This window comes from Penicillium daleae (assembly GCF_028827525.1).
Source record: "Penicillium daleae strain IBT 16125 chromosome Unknown utg000001l_segment0_segment0, whole genome shotgun sequence".
In the NCBI taxonomy this organism is placed as follows: Eukaryota; Fungi; Ascomycota; class Eurotiomycetes; order Eurotiales; family Aspergillaceae; genus Penicillium; species Penicillium daleae.
The window spans coordinates 2,127,681-2,141,479 of record NW_026623149.1 but is presented as its reverse complement, the minus strand read 5'-3'; the positions used below and the strand labels follow the sequence as shown (position 1 = coordinate 2,141,479).

General features: G+C 48.0%; 6 protein-coding genes across 6 annotated transcripts; 3 read left to right on the top strand and 3 right to left on the bottom strand.

The window, feature by feature from the left end:
• Positions 1-1,382: 1,382 nt before the first annotated feature.
• N7458_000659 (Zn(II)2Cys6 transcription factor) lies at positions 1,383-3,861 on the bottom strand (the record flags this gene model as incomplete). Its single annotated transcript, XM_056904053.1, has 5 exons — positions 1,383-1,395; positions 1,588-2,448; positions 2,476-2,767; positions 2,833-3,089; positions 3,227-3,861. The coding sequence occupies 5 exons, from the start codon at positions 3,859-3,861 to the stop codon at positions 1,383-1,385; spliced, it is 2,058 nt and encodes a 685-aa protein (XP_056771820.1).
• An 835-nt stretch (positions 3,862-4,696) lies between these two features.
• Positions 4,697-6,361, top strand: N7458_000658 (uncharacterized protein; the record flags this gene model as incomplete). The annotated part of the gene is made up of 2 exons (XM_056904052.1): positions 4,697-4,699; positions 5,195-6,361. 2 exons carry the CDS (start codon positions 4,697-4,699, stop codon positions 6,359-6,361), a joined length of 1,170 nt encoding a protein of 389 aa, XP_056771819.1.
• Positions 6,362-6,605: 244 nt separating this feature from the next.
• Positions 6,606-7,770, bottom strand: N7458_000657 (homoserine dehydrogenase-domain-containing protein; the record flags this gene model as incomplete). The annotated part of the gene is made up of 2 exons (XM_056904051.1): positions 6,606-7,666; positions 7,734-7,770. 2 exons carry the CDS (start codon positions 7,768-7,770, stop codon positions 6,606-6,608), a joined length of 1,098 nt encoding a protein of 365 aa, XP_056771818.1.
• Positions 7,771-8,390: 620 nt separating this feature from the next.
• N7458_000656 (NAD-dependent succinate-semialdehyde dehydrogenase) lies at positions 8,391-10,019 on the top strand (the record flags this gene model as incomplete). The annotated part of the gene is made up of 3 exons (XM_056904050.1): positions 8,391-8,496; positions 8,565-9,809; positions 9,883-10,019. The coding sequence occupies 3 exons, from the start codon at positions 8,391-8,393 to the stop codon at positions 10,017-10,019; spliced, it is 1,488 nt and encodes a 495-aa protein (XP_056771817.1).
• Positions 10,020-10,520: 501 nt separating this feature from the next.
• On the top strand, positions 10,521-12,272 carry N7458_000655 (uncharacterized protein; the record flags this gene model as incomplete). The annotated part of the gene is made up of 3 exons (XM_056904049.1): positions 10,521-10,711; positions 10,802-11,455; positions 11,528-12,272. The coding sequence occupies 3 exons, from the start codon at positions 10,521-10,523 to the stop codon at positions 12,270-12,272; spliced, it is 1,590 nt and encodes a 529-aa protein (XP_056771816.1).
• A 111-nt stretch (positions 12,273-12,383) lies between these two features.
• On the bottom strand, positions 12,384-13,760 carry N7458_000654 (MCT family MFS transporter; the record flags this gene model as incomplete). The annotated part of the gene is made up of 1 exon (XM_056904048.1): positions 12,384-13,760. One exon carries the CDS (start codon positions 13,758-13,760, stop codon positions 12,384-12,386), a length of 1,377 nt encoding a protein of 458 aa, XP_056771815.1.
• Positions 13,761-13,799: the final 39 nt, after the last annotated feature.

Here is a 13,799-nt window from a genome sequence, read left to right as displayed (position 1 = left end):
ATACGCTGAAGCCTGAAGGAGTTAAGTACGTTACGAAAATGCTGGTTAGAGTGATGCATCTCCCAATCGGAATGTAAATCTAAAGGATAGCAACGCTCTTGCTAGGACTAGCTAAATTTCCTTTCACAAACTATCGTTTATTGCCTTGCCTCTCATTTTAAAATCTCTCCACAGTCATCTGGTTGAGACAAATTCTCAACGCCTAGCAAGGATGACTCGCAAGCAACGTATTCAGCAATATACCAGAGTAAGTATTGGGTCACGGCCTGGTGCGAAAAAGTCCTAGTCGACCCACTTGTATATTTATGCTTGTCTAGACTTCTCGACTGGACATTGTCGCATATCCAATTTCCACAGGAAGATGAAACATGTACGCTTTAGGTGAGATTGGGAATCGATATTCAGCTATACCGTCGGATTTCTCAATTGAGGTATCGGATGAGACGACGTTTCCCACAATGCCACATACTAATCATCCCGTTCGTTATGCGCGCAAAATGTCACGAAACGCCTCCGCCGGGGAAGGTCACGAAGAACAACACTTAAAGTAAATAATGCCTAGCATTGTCAATGTTGATGAGGAGATCAGGAGTTGTATGGATGTTTCCTCGGATGATGAGATGATAGAAATTATAAGTACACTGGGGTTGCCAGAGTCCTTCACCGTGAACGATTGGGATGGTTCTTTGTTTTGTTCCTTCTGCAGCCACGGTAAACGCCTTGTGGCATAGACGAATCAGCACTAGATGTGATCTGCCAAATCCAAAAAATTCTTCTCTGTAATTTGTTGCATTTTAACTTCAAAAGAACAACTATACATCAGAGGAAATGACCATTATACTAATATAGACATGCGTATCTCTTTATCATATAAATTGACAGGAGATGGACCGCAAGAACACCAACCCCATTTGGGCTTGTATATTTCCATGCCCTTCGACCCACACCGCTTAACGGGAATGAAGCAGGAAACGGTGTGGGTGGACCGAAGAGCATGGACATAGCCCAGGATACTTTTGAGCCGGAAAATTGTTCACTGCCGAAAAGAGCGCCGCTAGGTGGCAGAGTTAATAGAATTAATTCTCTATTAGAATCTTTCCGAGTATAAACTAGTGCTTCGGAACTTGCTAAAAATAACTACTTTCTGAATATTAATCATATCAATATTGCAGCGCTATTTGGCCAATAGGGAACAGATCTATCTCACTGGAATAGTCATTTATTTCTAAGAATTAAGCTGTAAATGCAATATCGAACAGGCACCAGAGACATGAAGCTTAGGTGTAGTCTGACATAGCGCATATAGGTTTGAGGGCGGCGTTCGTAAACATACTGACAGAGACAATATGTTTTATTATAAAAATTCTTTAAACGCAGATGTATCATAGAATAGCGCTATATTAGTCGTTAGCACAGATTTCAGTATCTCTCATCGTCGGTGCTCACTATTCATAATTTCGTCAACGTATGCGACGGGTGACAGATCAGAGGATATCCAAGGAAACTGGTAACCCTCATCTGGAGCGCTATTTGCAGTATCAGCAACTTCTTTACCAGGATTTCCTAAGCCGCGGGAGCTCTGCTCACCTTTGACCAAGTGTGGCAGATATTTGATCCGGCATCGAACAGAAACCTGTGGATAAGGTATTATCCGATATTTGGGCTCCTGTCGGACCTTGTTGTTCAGGCATGTGAGACGCCGGGTTAGGAGAGGTTCCTGTTGTTGACCATGAGGTGTTGCAAAGGGTTTCCAGCAAATTCATAAGCGCCCGGACGTGTCTACTGGACAGCCAATGGGTCCTATGGCAATGGTGCTCGAGATTTGCGTCTAAATCGGCATCACGTTGACTGGTTTCCAAGAGAACTTTGAGTACGCTCCCCTGAAGGTCCCGAAATTTTGAATCATTCCTTGTCTCCTCCCAGATGCTGAGTAGCAAGATTGACGTAAGAGCAGAGTGAATCATCGACCAGTTCCGATGCGGAACGATACTCAACGCCTGAAAATCAAGGAATGCCTTCAATATATCCTGAAGGCCCTTTTTCGCTCGCGTGACGAGGAACTGGTGGACGTCGCTATGGGACATCGGGGTAGACTTTTTGATAGCAGGTCGACATAGGAAACAGATAGCAAACGAGATATTAATCTCCAGCGCAAGGTGTTCAAGAAGCTCTTGTAAGTTGCAGCACGAATCACGGTTTTGCAGATATGGTTGCGCATGTGAGCTACAATCGTCTATAGTTTGCAGGAGACGTACAGAACGCTCCATGTCTGGTTTGCTTTCCGTCACTTCGAAGCAAATATATGCTACGGAGCACATTACTTCGACGTAGGAAAGAGTAGACCTGGAAGCGTTGCTGTGGCATAAGCTTTGCACTTGAACGTTCGAAACGCTGGCCGGCCGACCATGGCATACGCTCAGAAAGCAGTCCTGCCAGACAACGGCAGCCCTGAATGGGTGGCCAAGCGTGAGTTACATGAAGCGTTGTTCCAACGTGTGCGTGTGTCTTTTCGCATCCACGAGAGTTGGGTGGACATACCATAAAGCTCTTCTGTTTGCGCTATCTAGTCCAGATTGGCCACCACCATTCTCGGTGTGTAGCCCAAGCGCCTGCGACAGTCTGACAGTCGTCCCTAATAGAATCCAGGCGCCATCGGATTGCCCAATATTCTGAAGCGTATTTCCTAATATCAATAGTGTCTGTACTGCGTTGAGAGATGGGCGCAACATGTAGTTAGCCAGTTGCAGGACTTGAAATGCTCGTCTCACTTGGTAAAGTGTCAGTATTCCAAAATTCTTGATTGAAAGGAGTCCCATACTCAGTTGGACTTACCAAAATCTCGAGATGTCTCGCATCGTTGGGTGACGGGCAGGGTCGAGAAATGGGAACCACAGGAAAGGGTAGCCAGAAGGAGAGCAACGAACGTAATGCCTTCATCACTGACCCATGGTTCTGAAAGATGTGATTTGTCCTGTAGCTCCCCAGCCGCCCTGCTTTTGATGTATTTACACATACGGAGTTCAAAGCAGTTGATGTCGACGAGGAACGGCATGAACGGATATGCGGTATGCCGGTAAGAAGGGAAGAACCTATGATAAAGCCCAGTAAGTTGCACTGTTCATTTAGAAGCAGTATTAGAACATCATGATGAAACTCTTCACCCATCATCCTATTTGGAATGTAAAATATGAAAGGAGCAGAAATAAGGAGTGAACAGATCTATTACCTATGAATCTCTTCATTCTGGGGTGAGAGGCTCAGTAAGCTCTCCCATCGCTGCTGTAATGTCGGGAGAGTAAACAGAGGATCGCTGCTAAAGGAATTTTGTAGGCCAAAAAACACGCGGGCATCTCGAATCCTTGAGGATGACGGCAGGTCATTGGCGTGTTGTCGTAGCATGGCAACGATAGAGTTGTCCCCTTCGTATGTGAGCTCTGCTGGCATAGTTACTTCGTCAACCGGACAGGTGCCATTTGCAAAGTTGGATGGGCTCCCTGCGTTAGATTCGCCAGCTGAAGGGTCGAGGGATGGACGAAGCAAGGTGGAAGAGGACAAAATTCTCCTATCTGTGCTCGAGCCTACGGCCTCTTGGGGGCTATTTTGTCGGGAGATAGCGGATTCAGTCACTGGTGTAGCTTGCAGAGGATTATCAACTTCAAGCCTAGATCGTCTATCATGACGCTTGGTCGCTGCAGTCAGGCCGAAGGAGTAGGAACAGATTTCGGGGTGGCCCCGCCTCTCACATGTGCTGCACGGTTGGCCATGATTGCAACGGACCTTGCGCCTGTGGCAAGGATAGCAAGCCTTCTCCTGTGGCTTACGCTTCCGGCGCAGGGTTTGTTCGATCTCATCTCGGTCCATAAATGCTGTACGTGTAAAACGCGAATGCAACTAGGGATTCGTCCAGGCGACGTCATGGAATCTTTGGCAATCTTGTTCCGAAGTAAACCCACCCAGATGTGCACGTGACTAAACACCTATCGGCGCTCGGGGCTGGGGATCTCTCGGCAAAACGGCATTGACCTCGTAGAACGATGCTGACGCTATCGTCGCAGTCGCGACCAGATACGATTATTTAAGGACGATAATGAGCACATTCAATGATGACAAGAGTTGCAGTTGATTCAAGTCCGAGAGGCCCGGATTCAACCTAATCCCGGGCTATTTTGAGAGCAGAAAGTAGCTTTCAAGGGAACGTGTTTTCGGTCCAACTCGAAGTGAGCAGATATGCGTCTGAAATCGTTCTCCTGGACTATAAGAATAGCGGGCCATTAATTCTCTCAACATATGATGATCTGCTCAATAACCTTTCCCCTTCTTCCTCCATCCTGCTGCTTTATCTATCCGTGCTAATTTGCTGGATTTATAAGTTAGCTATTTTTCTCTTTCCTTTAAAAGTTCAAGTTACTGGCATGGGGCTCGTGCTTCAACAACAAGAAGGTCAGCTTGATGATCTCGGCCTTCGAAGCATTTCAAATTACCCACCGTTCCCTGACTTTCTTCCGCCAAACGGAGAATCGGTCCCAGCTCACAAATTTCACCTGCCCGGGATGTCGGCCTGAGATGGAGGATACACGGTGTATCAACCATAGAATCGATTAGCAGACAAGATAGGCCTCGTCTGGATACCATCGTGTCTGAGCCTTTGCCCTCCAATGTGACGAATATGGCGGATGCGAGATTTGAACCTGCGACCATGGTGAGTTTTGTTGGAATTTTCCGTTCTGAGAAGTTCATGGAAATGGGAAGGCGCGAGCTTCCGAAATAGGAAGGGGCCTGGGGCAGGTAAACAAAAAGGCCCTGTTCGCACCCTCGTAGTTTTCTTCTTCTTCTTCTTCTTCTTCTTCTTCTCCAGACTTAGTTGTTTTCGTTAGACGCACCGAATCGAAGCATTCAGCTCTTTTTGCCTGGCTCGTGACATTCAACTAAGTCTCTTCTTCTTTATCTCTTTCCAGTTGACTGGCTGAGCGAGGAAACGCGTACACACGCGATCTACTGCTACCCGGTAACTCCCTCCTTTTAAACCGAACCGAAGAACCCCGAATCTCTGTAGAAAATGGCTGAGAAGGTGACCGAACGAAGTCGCTCGAGACGAGAGAAGAGCGCACGCAGAACCTCGCTGGTATTCGGAGCCCAGCAGGATGATACCGCGGTTGAGATAAACACCGTTGACTAACTGATCGCCTGGATTAAGGCCGAACCAGAGACTGCCTGGCGTTTACTGCAGAGGCGTCAAGGCCAGATTGATGAGCTACGGATTACTCAAGAGCAGAAGGATTTGGAGCATACGGGCGAGACTATGCGCCTACGTGAGCAGCTAGCTGCTTTGGAAGACCGAATGGCCCCTGCCGGACCTGACATGGAGGAGGAATACGCTCGCTTGCGTACGGAACTCGACGATACCCGCAAGGAGATAGCTACCCTACGTGGTGAACGTGACAGCCTAATGACCGTGATGCGCCTGATGGGCCTATCCGTTGCCAACCCGAACCAGATGACCGATGATCGAGGATCCCCTGCACCATCCCAGACCGGAAGCAAGAGGTCGACAAAGATGCCCGACCCCCCGATGTTTAGTGACGGCAAGAATGTGAAGTTCAAGGACTGGAAGACCGAGATGAAGCGAAAGCTTCTACTGAACGAAGACTATTATCCGACTGCCGCCCATCAGCTCGCGTATGTGAACAGCCGATGTGAAGGAAAGGCTCTAAGACACATCAAACCTCGGATGCAGGAAGATGCAACCGCTACCTATCAGACCGTCCAGGACGTCTTTGACCACTTGCAAAGTGTGTTCCACGATCCGAATCATCAGCAGGTAGCTCGTGATGAGTACCTCACTCTCAAGATGGACCCAAAGCAGGATTTCGGTGACTTCCTTGCAGAATTTACTTACCTGGCAGAGGAATCCGACCAGCCAGCAGATCTCCGCAAGCGTGACCTTTACCGCAAGTTGCCAGCTCTGCTCCAAAACCAGGTGATGATTGATGCAGGCCAAAGCTCTGTTTCCCTTGACGAATTCGTACAGAAGTGTCAGATCGCTTCCCGTTTGATTTCCCAGCAGATCGCGAACCGTGCCGAGAACCGCAACAAGAACAACCGAACTGGAGGAAACGCTTCTAACCATCCAAACGCGAACTCGAACTCCCAGGACCGGAAGCCCACGAACCACCTCGACGACAAGGAGAAAGCTGCTTTGCTGAAAGAGGGCCGTTGCTTCGTCTGCCGTGAACAGGGTCATATCTCTCGTAACTGTCCAACCAAGAACCAGACTACGAACGCCGCCGCAACCTCCAACCAGGAAAGCAAGACAAAGGGCAGTAAGAAACAGGGAGGGGACAGACAGGATGTGATGGAATGATTCAGTGTAGATCAGTGGGAATGGGAGAAGGAGGGAGGTGGCATTGCCGGAAGAAAGTGTCTTGTAAAGAGACCTTTCATCAAGAGGAAGGGGCACCTGCCGTTGGTGGGCAACGGTCATGATCCCGTCACATGAGCAGCCTTCCAAGGGCGCATACTACACCCATCATCGCCATTGAACTTATGAAAATACATCAGACTACTTTTAGGGAAACAAGAATTGCTAAAGCAAACGCAATATCTTCCTAACTCATTTGACAAAGAATCTTGAGTAAGTCACCCGTCACACCCATTGCCGTGACATCTCCGCCTGCGCCAGCACCTCGAATAGTCAGAGGCATCTCGCCATATCTCTTCGTGTAGAAGCTGATGATATTATCACTTCCCTTCAATGCAGCAATAGCATGCGTAGGATCAAACATCTCCATCCCGACTTTGACGTTTCTCGTGCCCATCTCGATGCTCCCAACGTACCGTAGAACCTTTCCCGCTTTCTTGGCGAGATACTTCTTATTTTCCATACGGTCATCAAACTCATGCAACCTAGAGAGAAACTCAAAGCGAGTGGCACAATTGTTCAACTCTTCGGGGATCAGACTTTGAACTGGAAACGACGCTGGAGACTCGATCGGGAGACCAGCCAAGCGACCCAAGATAGTCAGCTTTCGAGCAACATCGAGGCCATTGAGATCATCTCGAGGGTCTGGCTCGGTGTATCCAAGCTCCTTTGCCTTTTTCACAGTCTCTGACCACTTTCCAGCTTGGCCAGTTGTTGGGGAGAATTGGTTAAAAAGGAAGGACATTGTCCCGCTGAAGACACCCTCTATACGAGTGACTTCGTCTCCAGTCTGAACCAGTTCTTTCAGTGTGGAGATAACAGGCATCCCAGCCCCAACGGAAGACTCATGATACACCATAGAGCCCCCTGATTGAGCCGCGCTGAAGATGTCTTGCCAAAGTTCGTAGCTTCCAGAGAAGGCCTTCTTGTTTGGTGTGATGATGCTTACTCCTCGTCTCAAGAATTCGGGGTAGGCTTCTGCGATAGCACCAGAGCTGGTATTATCCACCAATATGACCTTATGTGGCGCACCAGCCAGATATTCAATTGTTTCCGCAACAGAAGGTAATGCATATCCCTTTGCCTCCAATGTCGGTAGAGCGGTTTCAATATTAATGTCGGCGTAGTCTTGACTATAAAGCGCCCCATCGATTGTCGCAATGTAGCAAAGGCTGAGTCGCGTCGATTTCTGGTTTTTCGCAAGCCATGCTAACTGCGAAAGGAAGCATGAACCAACCCCACCGGCCCCTGTCGCGATATTGTCATTAATTCACTTGTTCGGTGCAGCCTTGAGTTATTGAATTAATCCTCTTACCAATTACGGCAATATTAATCTGTCTCGGCGGTGCCATATTGACTCGTAAAAATTCCAATGGATGGTGCTACTCATTGCGCAGGACTTCAACCCCTTTAATAGAGGTAATTGGAGGCACGAGGTTTTGCTCGAGCAAAATCCAACGACAGACTACGAAGGAAGTCTGTCATTGTTCGGTTGGTGAGCACTCAGGTAATCGATCGATTACATGTCTCCACTCCACCGACCCCGGTCATCCTGGCTCGGTAGGCAACACTCGGTGACCATAATCGTTCAATTATGTAAAGTTATTTCTCAACTCATTGACTGTATCATATTTACATTGGATATTGAAACACGAGTTAAAGTATCTCAAAACATAATCGTTGAATTAAGTAACATAATCCTTGTTAGTGGTGGAACATCCCGATTCCTAATTTGAACCTTATCCCATACTAACTTACTGGGCATGTGTGACCGATTGGATGTTAATGAGGAACAGATAAGCGTAAACTTCTCTTGGTATATAAACTTGTTCGTAGTTTAAGACAAATTTTAGATCAACAGACTTGAGCATTCTACTGAGAATTCGCAGCAAACTTCATTGAGGAGAAAAAATCATGACGAAGTGTGCTCTGAAGGTACTTCCCCCGTATTTTCAAATACACAAGTCTTGAAATGCTGACAGCTTTACAGCTTAATGATCCGTCACTCCTCCATGAAGCATCTTTGCTGAATGGAGAATGGGTTCAAGCCAGTTCAGGCAAAACATTTGATGTTGAGGGTGAGTCTTCGGCGCTGGCAAACAAGATCAACAAAAATAAACATACTGATCTATTTCGCGAACCGAAGATCCTGGCTCAAGCCAAATTTTTGCCGCCTGTCCTACAAACGAGGTCGCTGATGTGGACAAATACGTAGTGTCTTCTCAGAAGGCGTTTGAGAGTTATCGCCATGTGAATCCAAGAGTACGAGCAAAGATTCTCCTGAAATGGCACGACCTCATTACAGCCGCCCGGGAGGATATCGCCAAAATCATGGTTTACGAGACCGGCAAGCCTATGGCAGAGGCATTGGGCGAGGTAGACTACGCTCTTGGCTTCGCTTGGTGGTTTGCTGGAGAAGCAGAGCGAATTCGAGGCTCTGTCGCCCAGCCCTCTGTCTCGGACCGTCGGACGTTCGTCATTAAACAGCCTATCGGTGTCAGTGTGGCCCTTGTTCCTTGGAATTTTCCGGTCGCGATGATCATTCGCAAAGTCGCCGCCGCGCTCGCTGCTGGCTGTTCAATGGTTGTCAAGCCATCACCTGAGACTCCTCTGAGCGTGAATGCCCTTGGCGACCTTGCCCTTCGAGCTGGACTTCCTGCTGGTGTCCTCAATATCATCTCCACCGATAATGAAAACACTCCATCTGTCAGTGAAAGGCTTTGCAAGCATCCGCTTGTTCGAAAGGTGACCTTTACTGGGAGCACCCGTGTAGGCAGTATCGTGGCCAAACACTGCAGCGAGGGTCTCAAGAAGGTCACGATGGAGCTCGGGGGCAATTGTCCATTCATTGTCTTTGATGATGGTGACCTTGAACAAGCAGTGGCTGCTTTAATGATCCTAAAGTGGCGGACTGCTGGCCAAGCATGCACACACGCAAACCGCGTATACGTTCAAAACGGTGTCTACGACAAGTTCGCGCAGATGATGTTGGAAGCAACGCAAAAGATCAAGGTGGGACACGGATCTGATCCAAGCACCACAATGGGCCCTCTCACGACCAGTCGTGGTGTTGAGAAGCTGGAGCGCCATGTCGCAGACGCTGTCAAACATGGCGGCAAGGTTCTCTGCGGTGGAAAGAAGCCCGCTGGATTGAGTGGTTACTTCTTTGAGCCTACCATCATTTCCGGCATGACTTCAGAAATGCTCAGCACCAGGGAAGAGATCTTCGGCCCTCTCTTGGGACTGTATCGGTTCGAGACAGAGGAAGAGGCTGTGAGAATGGCCAACGATACTTCTATGGGCCTGGCCTCTTACTTTTTCACAAGTAATGTGGATCGAACTTGGAGGTTGCTGGAAAGCCTTGAGGCTGGTATGATTGGCATGAACACCGGTAAGAATCCCTTTGAATCGCGGTGACTACTAGTGTCAATATGATCTCCGCGGGCGCTAATAATCTTGAGCAGGTAACTCGTCTGCAGCAGAGTCGCCTTTTGGAGGAATCAAAGAGTCAGGTTATGGAAAGGAGGCTGGCAAGGATGTCGCTATCGAAGAGTACTTGGTTTCAAAAACGGGGACTTTAACTGTTACCAGCTTAGTCTAAGTTCAAAGGTATCGAACGGGGTATGGCAACCTCCGTGAAACCTAAAACACCGATCAGCGCTTGCACGATGTGAGCAACGGAGATATATGTAGCGCTGGGCACGGATTATTGTTCTGATTGAACCAATTTCTACCTAACTCTCTGTGTCACCACAAATTTTAGCCTTGGCTGTTAACAAAATCCCTTTAGCAATCTCCCCATAATGTCCTCGAAAAATTCTCAAATTCAATTTTCTGCGAAATACTAGTCGACCTGCTCGTCATTACCGAAGGCTCACATTCCCGATCATTTATTCCCGAACCCCGTTATTTCCGAATCGTCGGAAATAGATAGTAGAAACAGGCTGATCAACTGCCCTTGTTTTTGGTTCTCCGATAAGACTATACTAAGTCTAGTTAAAAATACGGCGTTAAGCTTCGGTGTATTCCACCATTCGCCAATTGGCCCGAGAATTGATGCGTAAACACCAACCTTCTCTCCCTTCGGCTCCACTGATCCCGCATGGATGGGCGTGCCCAGGGTGAGATCATGAGAGTTGATAAATTCAACATGGCCCAACAGCGTATCATACCCAAATCTCCACTCACTGAAATCACTGTTTACATCTCCCAGTTACCAAGGATGGTCCCCGCAAAGAGAACGTTCTCAACCGATGCAGCTAAACCACGAAGGAATGAAGATGTTGATAAAAGGTGCGTAATTGACTCATAACCCATATTACCAAAATATTAAGAAAGAATTAGGAGGCTACGTAACCGCTTGGCCCAACGTGCGTTCCGTAGAAGACAGGCAGATCGTATGAGAGAGCTTCTAGATCGGGCGGATTCAAGCGACAAGCCCTACGATGAAGTAATCCGCTCGTTACAAGAAGAGAATAGTTCGCTACGAAAGAGTCTCATCGAGGTCCAAACAAAAGTAGCTCGACTGATAGCGACAATGCAGAATTTGTCTGGAACAGTCACCAAAGCTCTTGACGACTCGGACTTAGGTGAAGCTGCACATGATTCAAACGAGTTGATTGACGATTGCATATCACCGAACGTCAGACGCGATCTGCCAATCTCGAAGATCGATAGTGCTCCAGACGATCTAGACTTTCTGAATGTTGGAAAAATCAATAGTGTTTTCGAAGATATAGCAACCGACACAGACTCTGCTTCACTCGCGGTGATGCGCGAATCAAGCCCCAGTGCAAGCCTTGAGACCACCTTCAACTTATTAGCTCAACAGATCCCCAGCATTTGGTCTTTCGAGTATCAAATGGGCCTTGATTCATATAATAGCGCCCTTACAAGCAGCGAAGAGTCCAGTTTGACACTGGGAAAGGCATGGACGGAGTCGAATTCCCCATTTTCAGATCATATCCATGTTCTTCAACGCCTCATGAAAAGCAAAATACATCTCAAGATGAGATTAGCCGGCCAGACTAGCAATTTGTGAGTGTCTTGTAATAATTTAATGACCCGAGAATGAAAAACGAAAACATCAAACGCTAATGAAAAAGGCAGATTCTATCAAGAGGTCCTGATGGTACTCGCCCTCTTCAACAGTATGACCCGGCCAGACGTCATGCGATGGTACGCAAAGACACGATTCTATCACATTGTCAACCTCACGGCCTGGCAAATCATGCCCTGTACACGGACATTCAACGCTATCCATCCGCAATACAAGCCAACCTCCCTACAACTGCAAACTGCCTACCCCAAAGTCATAGACTGGATACCATTTCCATCAATTCGCGATCGCCTAATCCAGTTACACGCGGCGAATCCAAAGATCGATCAAATATTCTGCGACACTGTTAGCAGCTACGTTGTCGAGACCTGGATGTCGGATCTCATCGAGGGAGCTCCAATGACAAAGGCCTATGTTCGCGTTACCGACCTTATACCGAATATTGATTCCTCCATGACAACTGACGCAGAGACCTTCCCACTTGGTGTCAGTCTCCCAGCCCCTGATGTAGCCACGCTCTTCTCGTCTTCAGAGTACTGCCGAGCGGTGTTTGATCACTTGAAAATGGACCGTGATGTGTCCAATTACAAACTCGACCCGGCTTTCTTTGCGAACTACCCAGAACTGTATGATCACGGTTCTGATATTGCTGCTGAGGGGATTCCGCTTCGACCTGAAGTTCAGACACGGTTGACTTGGCCAAAGCCTCTTGAGTCTCAGACATTTCAGACATACCGATACTTTATTGACTTTGCTTACGATTGGCCACTATGTGTGCCAGGTGTAGCAGGTTGAGATTTCTGGGGCGCGCCTTAAATTGTGATTGAGGTCTCTTTTGTGTCAGCCAACCAGCAATATTTGCCATTGTGAGAATCTATGAACTGTGAAATTTCGATGAGCTTCAAATTATACATTGGCCCATTTGAAGCACTTGTAGCAACAGTCCTCGACCCTGATCTTTTGCCTCGGCTCGCCTAAGTCGCTCTCATCGACAGACTGCGCATTCTGGCCGATTTTCCATCCTCGCAGTGCCAACATACACGCAGCAGCAGCAATGTACATGAATCCGGTAAACAGTTGCGTACCGAGATAACTTCTCGTCCCCGAGAAAATTTCCAACGCAATCGGTTCACTGAAGGTGCATGGTATAGCGATGACCAGCCAGATCAGGTTCAGACCACAAGGCACATTCTCCAGTCCGACAACTTCCGCCACGAGGGGTGCTATCGTGGCCCAGAAGTTTCCGGCGACAAGACCTTCGACAATGGCGAAGAAAATCAATACGCCGTAGTTCTTTGTGTTGGTCCAGATCACCAAGGGTAATACACCAGCAAGGAAGGTCATTGAGCCGGCCATGTTGATGCGTCCCGTCTTATCGCTGAAATACCCGATCAAGGGGCGCCCTATCGCTTGCCCGATGTTGAAGAGTGCGCTGGCAACAGAGGCTTGCGAGGAATTGAGGCCAATCGAGTTTGCGAAATTGGCCAGACTGAAGATCAGGATGAAGTAGCCCAACATGCTGAAAATACTGAATCCGAGCAAGAGTGTATATTCCCACCTTTTGAAAAAGGTAGCATCGAATGGTACTTGCTTTGACCCAGTAGCGCGATTGCGGTCTTTAATGAGAAGTGTACAGCTCGTGTTCACGACGAAGGCGATACTCCCCAGAATTCGATAGGTGAGTCTGAGTCCGAGATTGCGTATCATGGCCGCGGCTGCAAGAGAATAGATTGCACCACCCAGGCCTGCACCGGCCAGTGAGATCCCGCTTGCTAGTGATCGTTTGGTAGTGAACCACTGCGGGACCACAGCTGCCACGGGGATAAAGATGAGGCCCAAGCCCATACCAAAGACCAGTCCTTGTGTCAAGAACAGATGCCATATTTGTGATGCCCAACTCGCACACAATAGACTTGCAGTCTCAAGGACTACACCACACATCATGGTAGCCCGAATTCCAATCTTGCCAACTGCGAGAGTTGCCACGGGCGAGATGAGCATCAGACATGTGAGACTCAATGATCCGACCAATGCATATTGAAGAGAAGTGGCGCCGGGAAAGATATTGTTGTTTAAGTAATAGGCCAGGAAGACCGCATAGGCCGAGTTGAAGCCCCAGGAATGCGCGTTGATGGTCGCAGCGGCAACGGTGCACACCCACCCATATCCTCCATCCGGAGGAGCAGAATCGATGGATGAATCTGGTAATTGAGAGTTGGGTTCAAGGGCTTCACTGGTTTCATTCTGGGTGGATTGTATATCATGTTCAGGTTTGTCATGCATGAGTAGAATTGCGAGTGGCAATGATCTCGGAGATTTTGT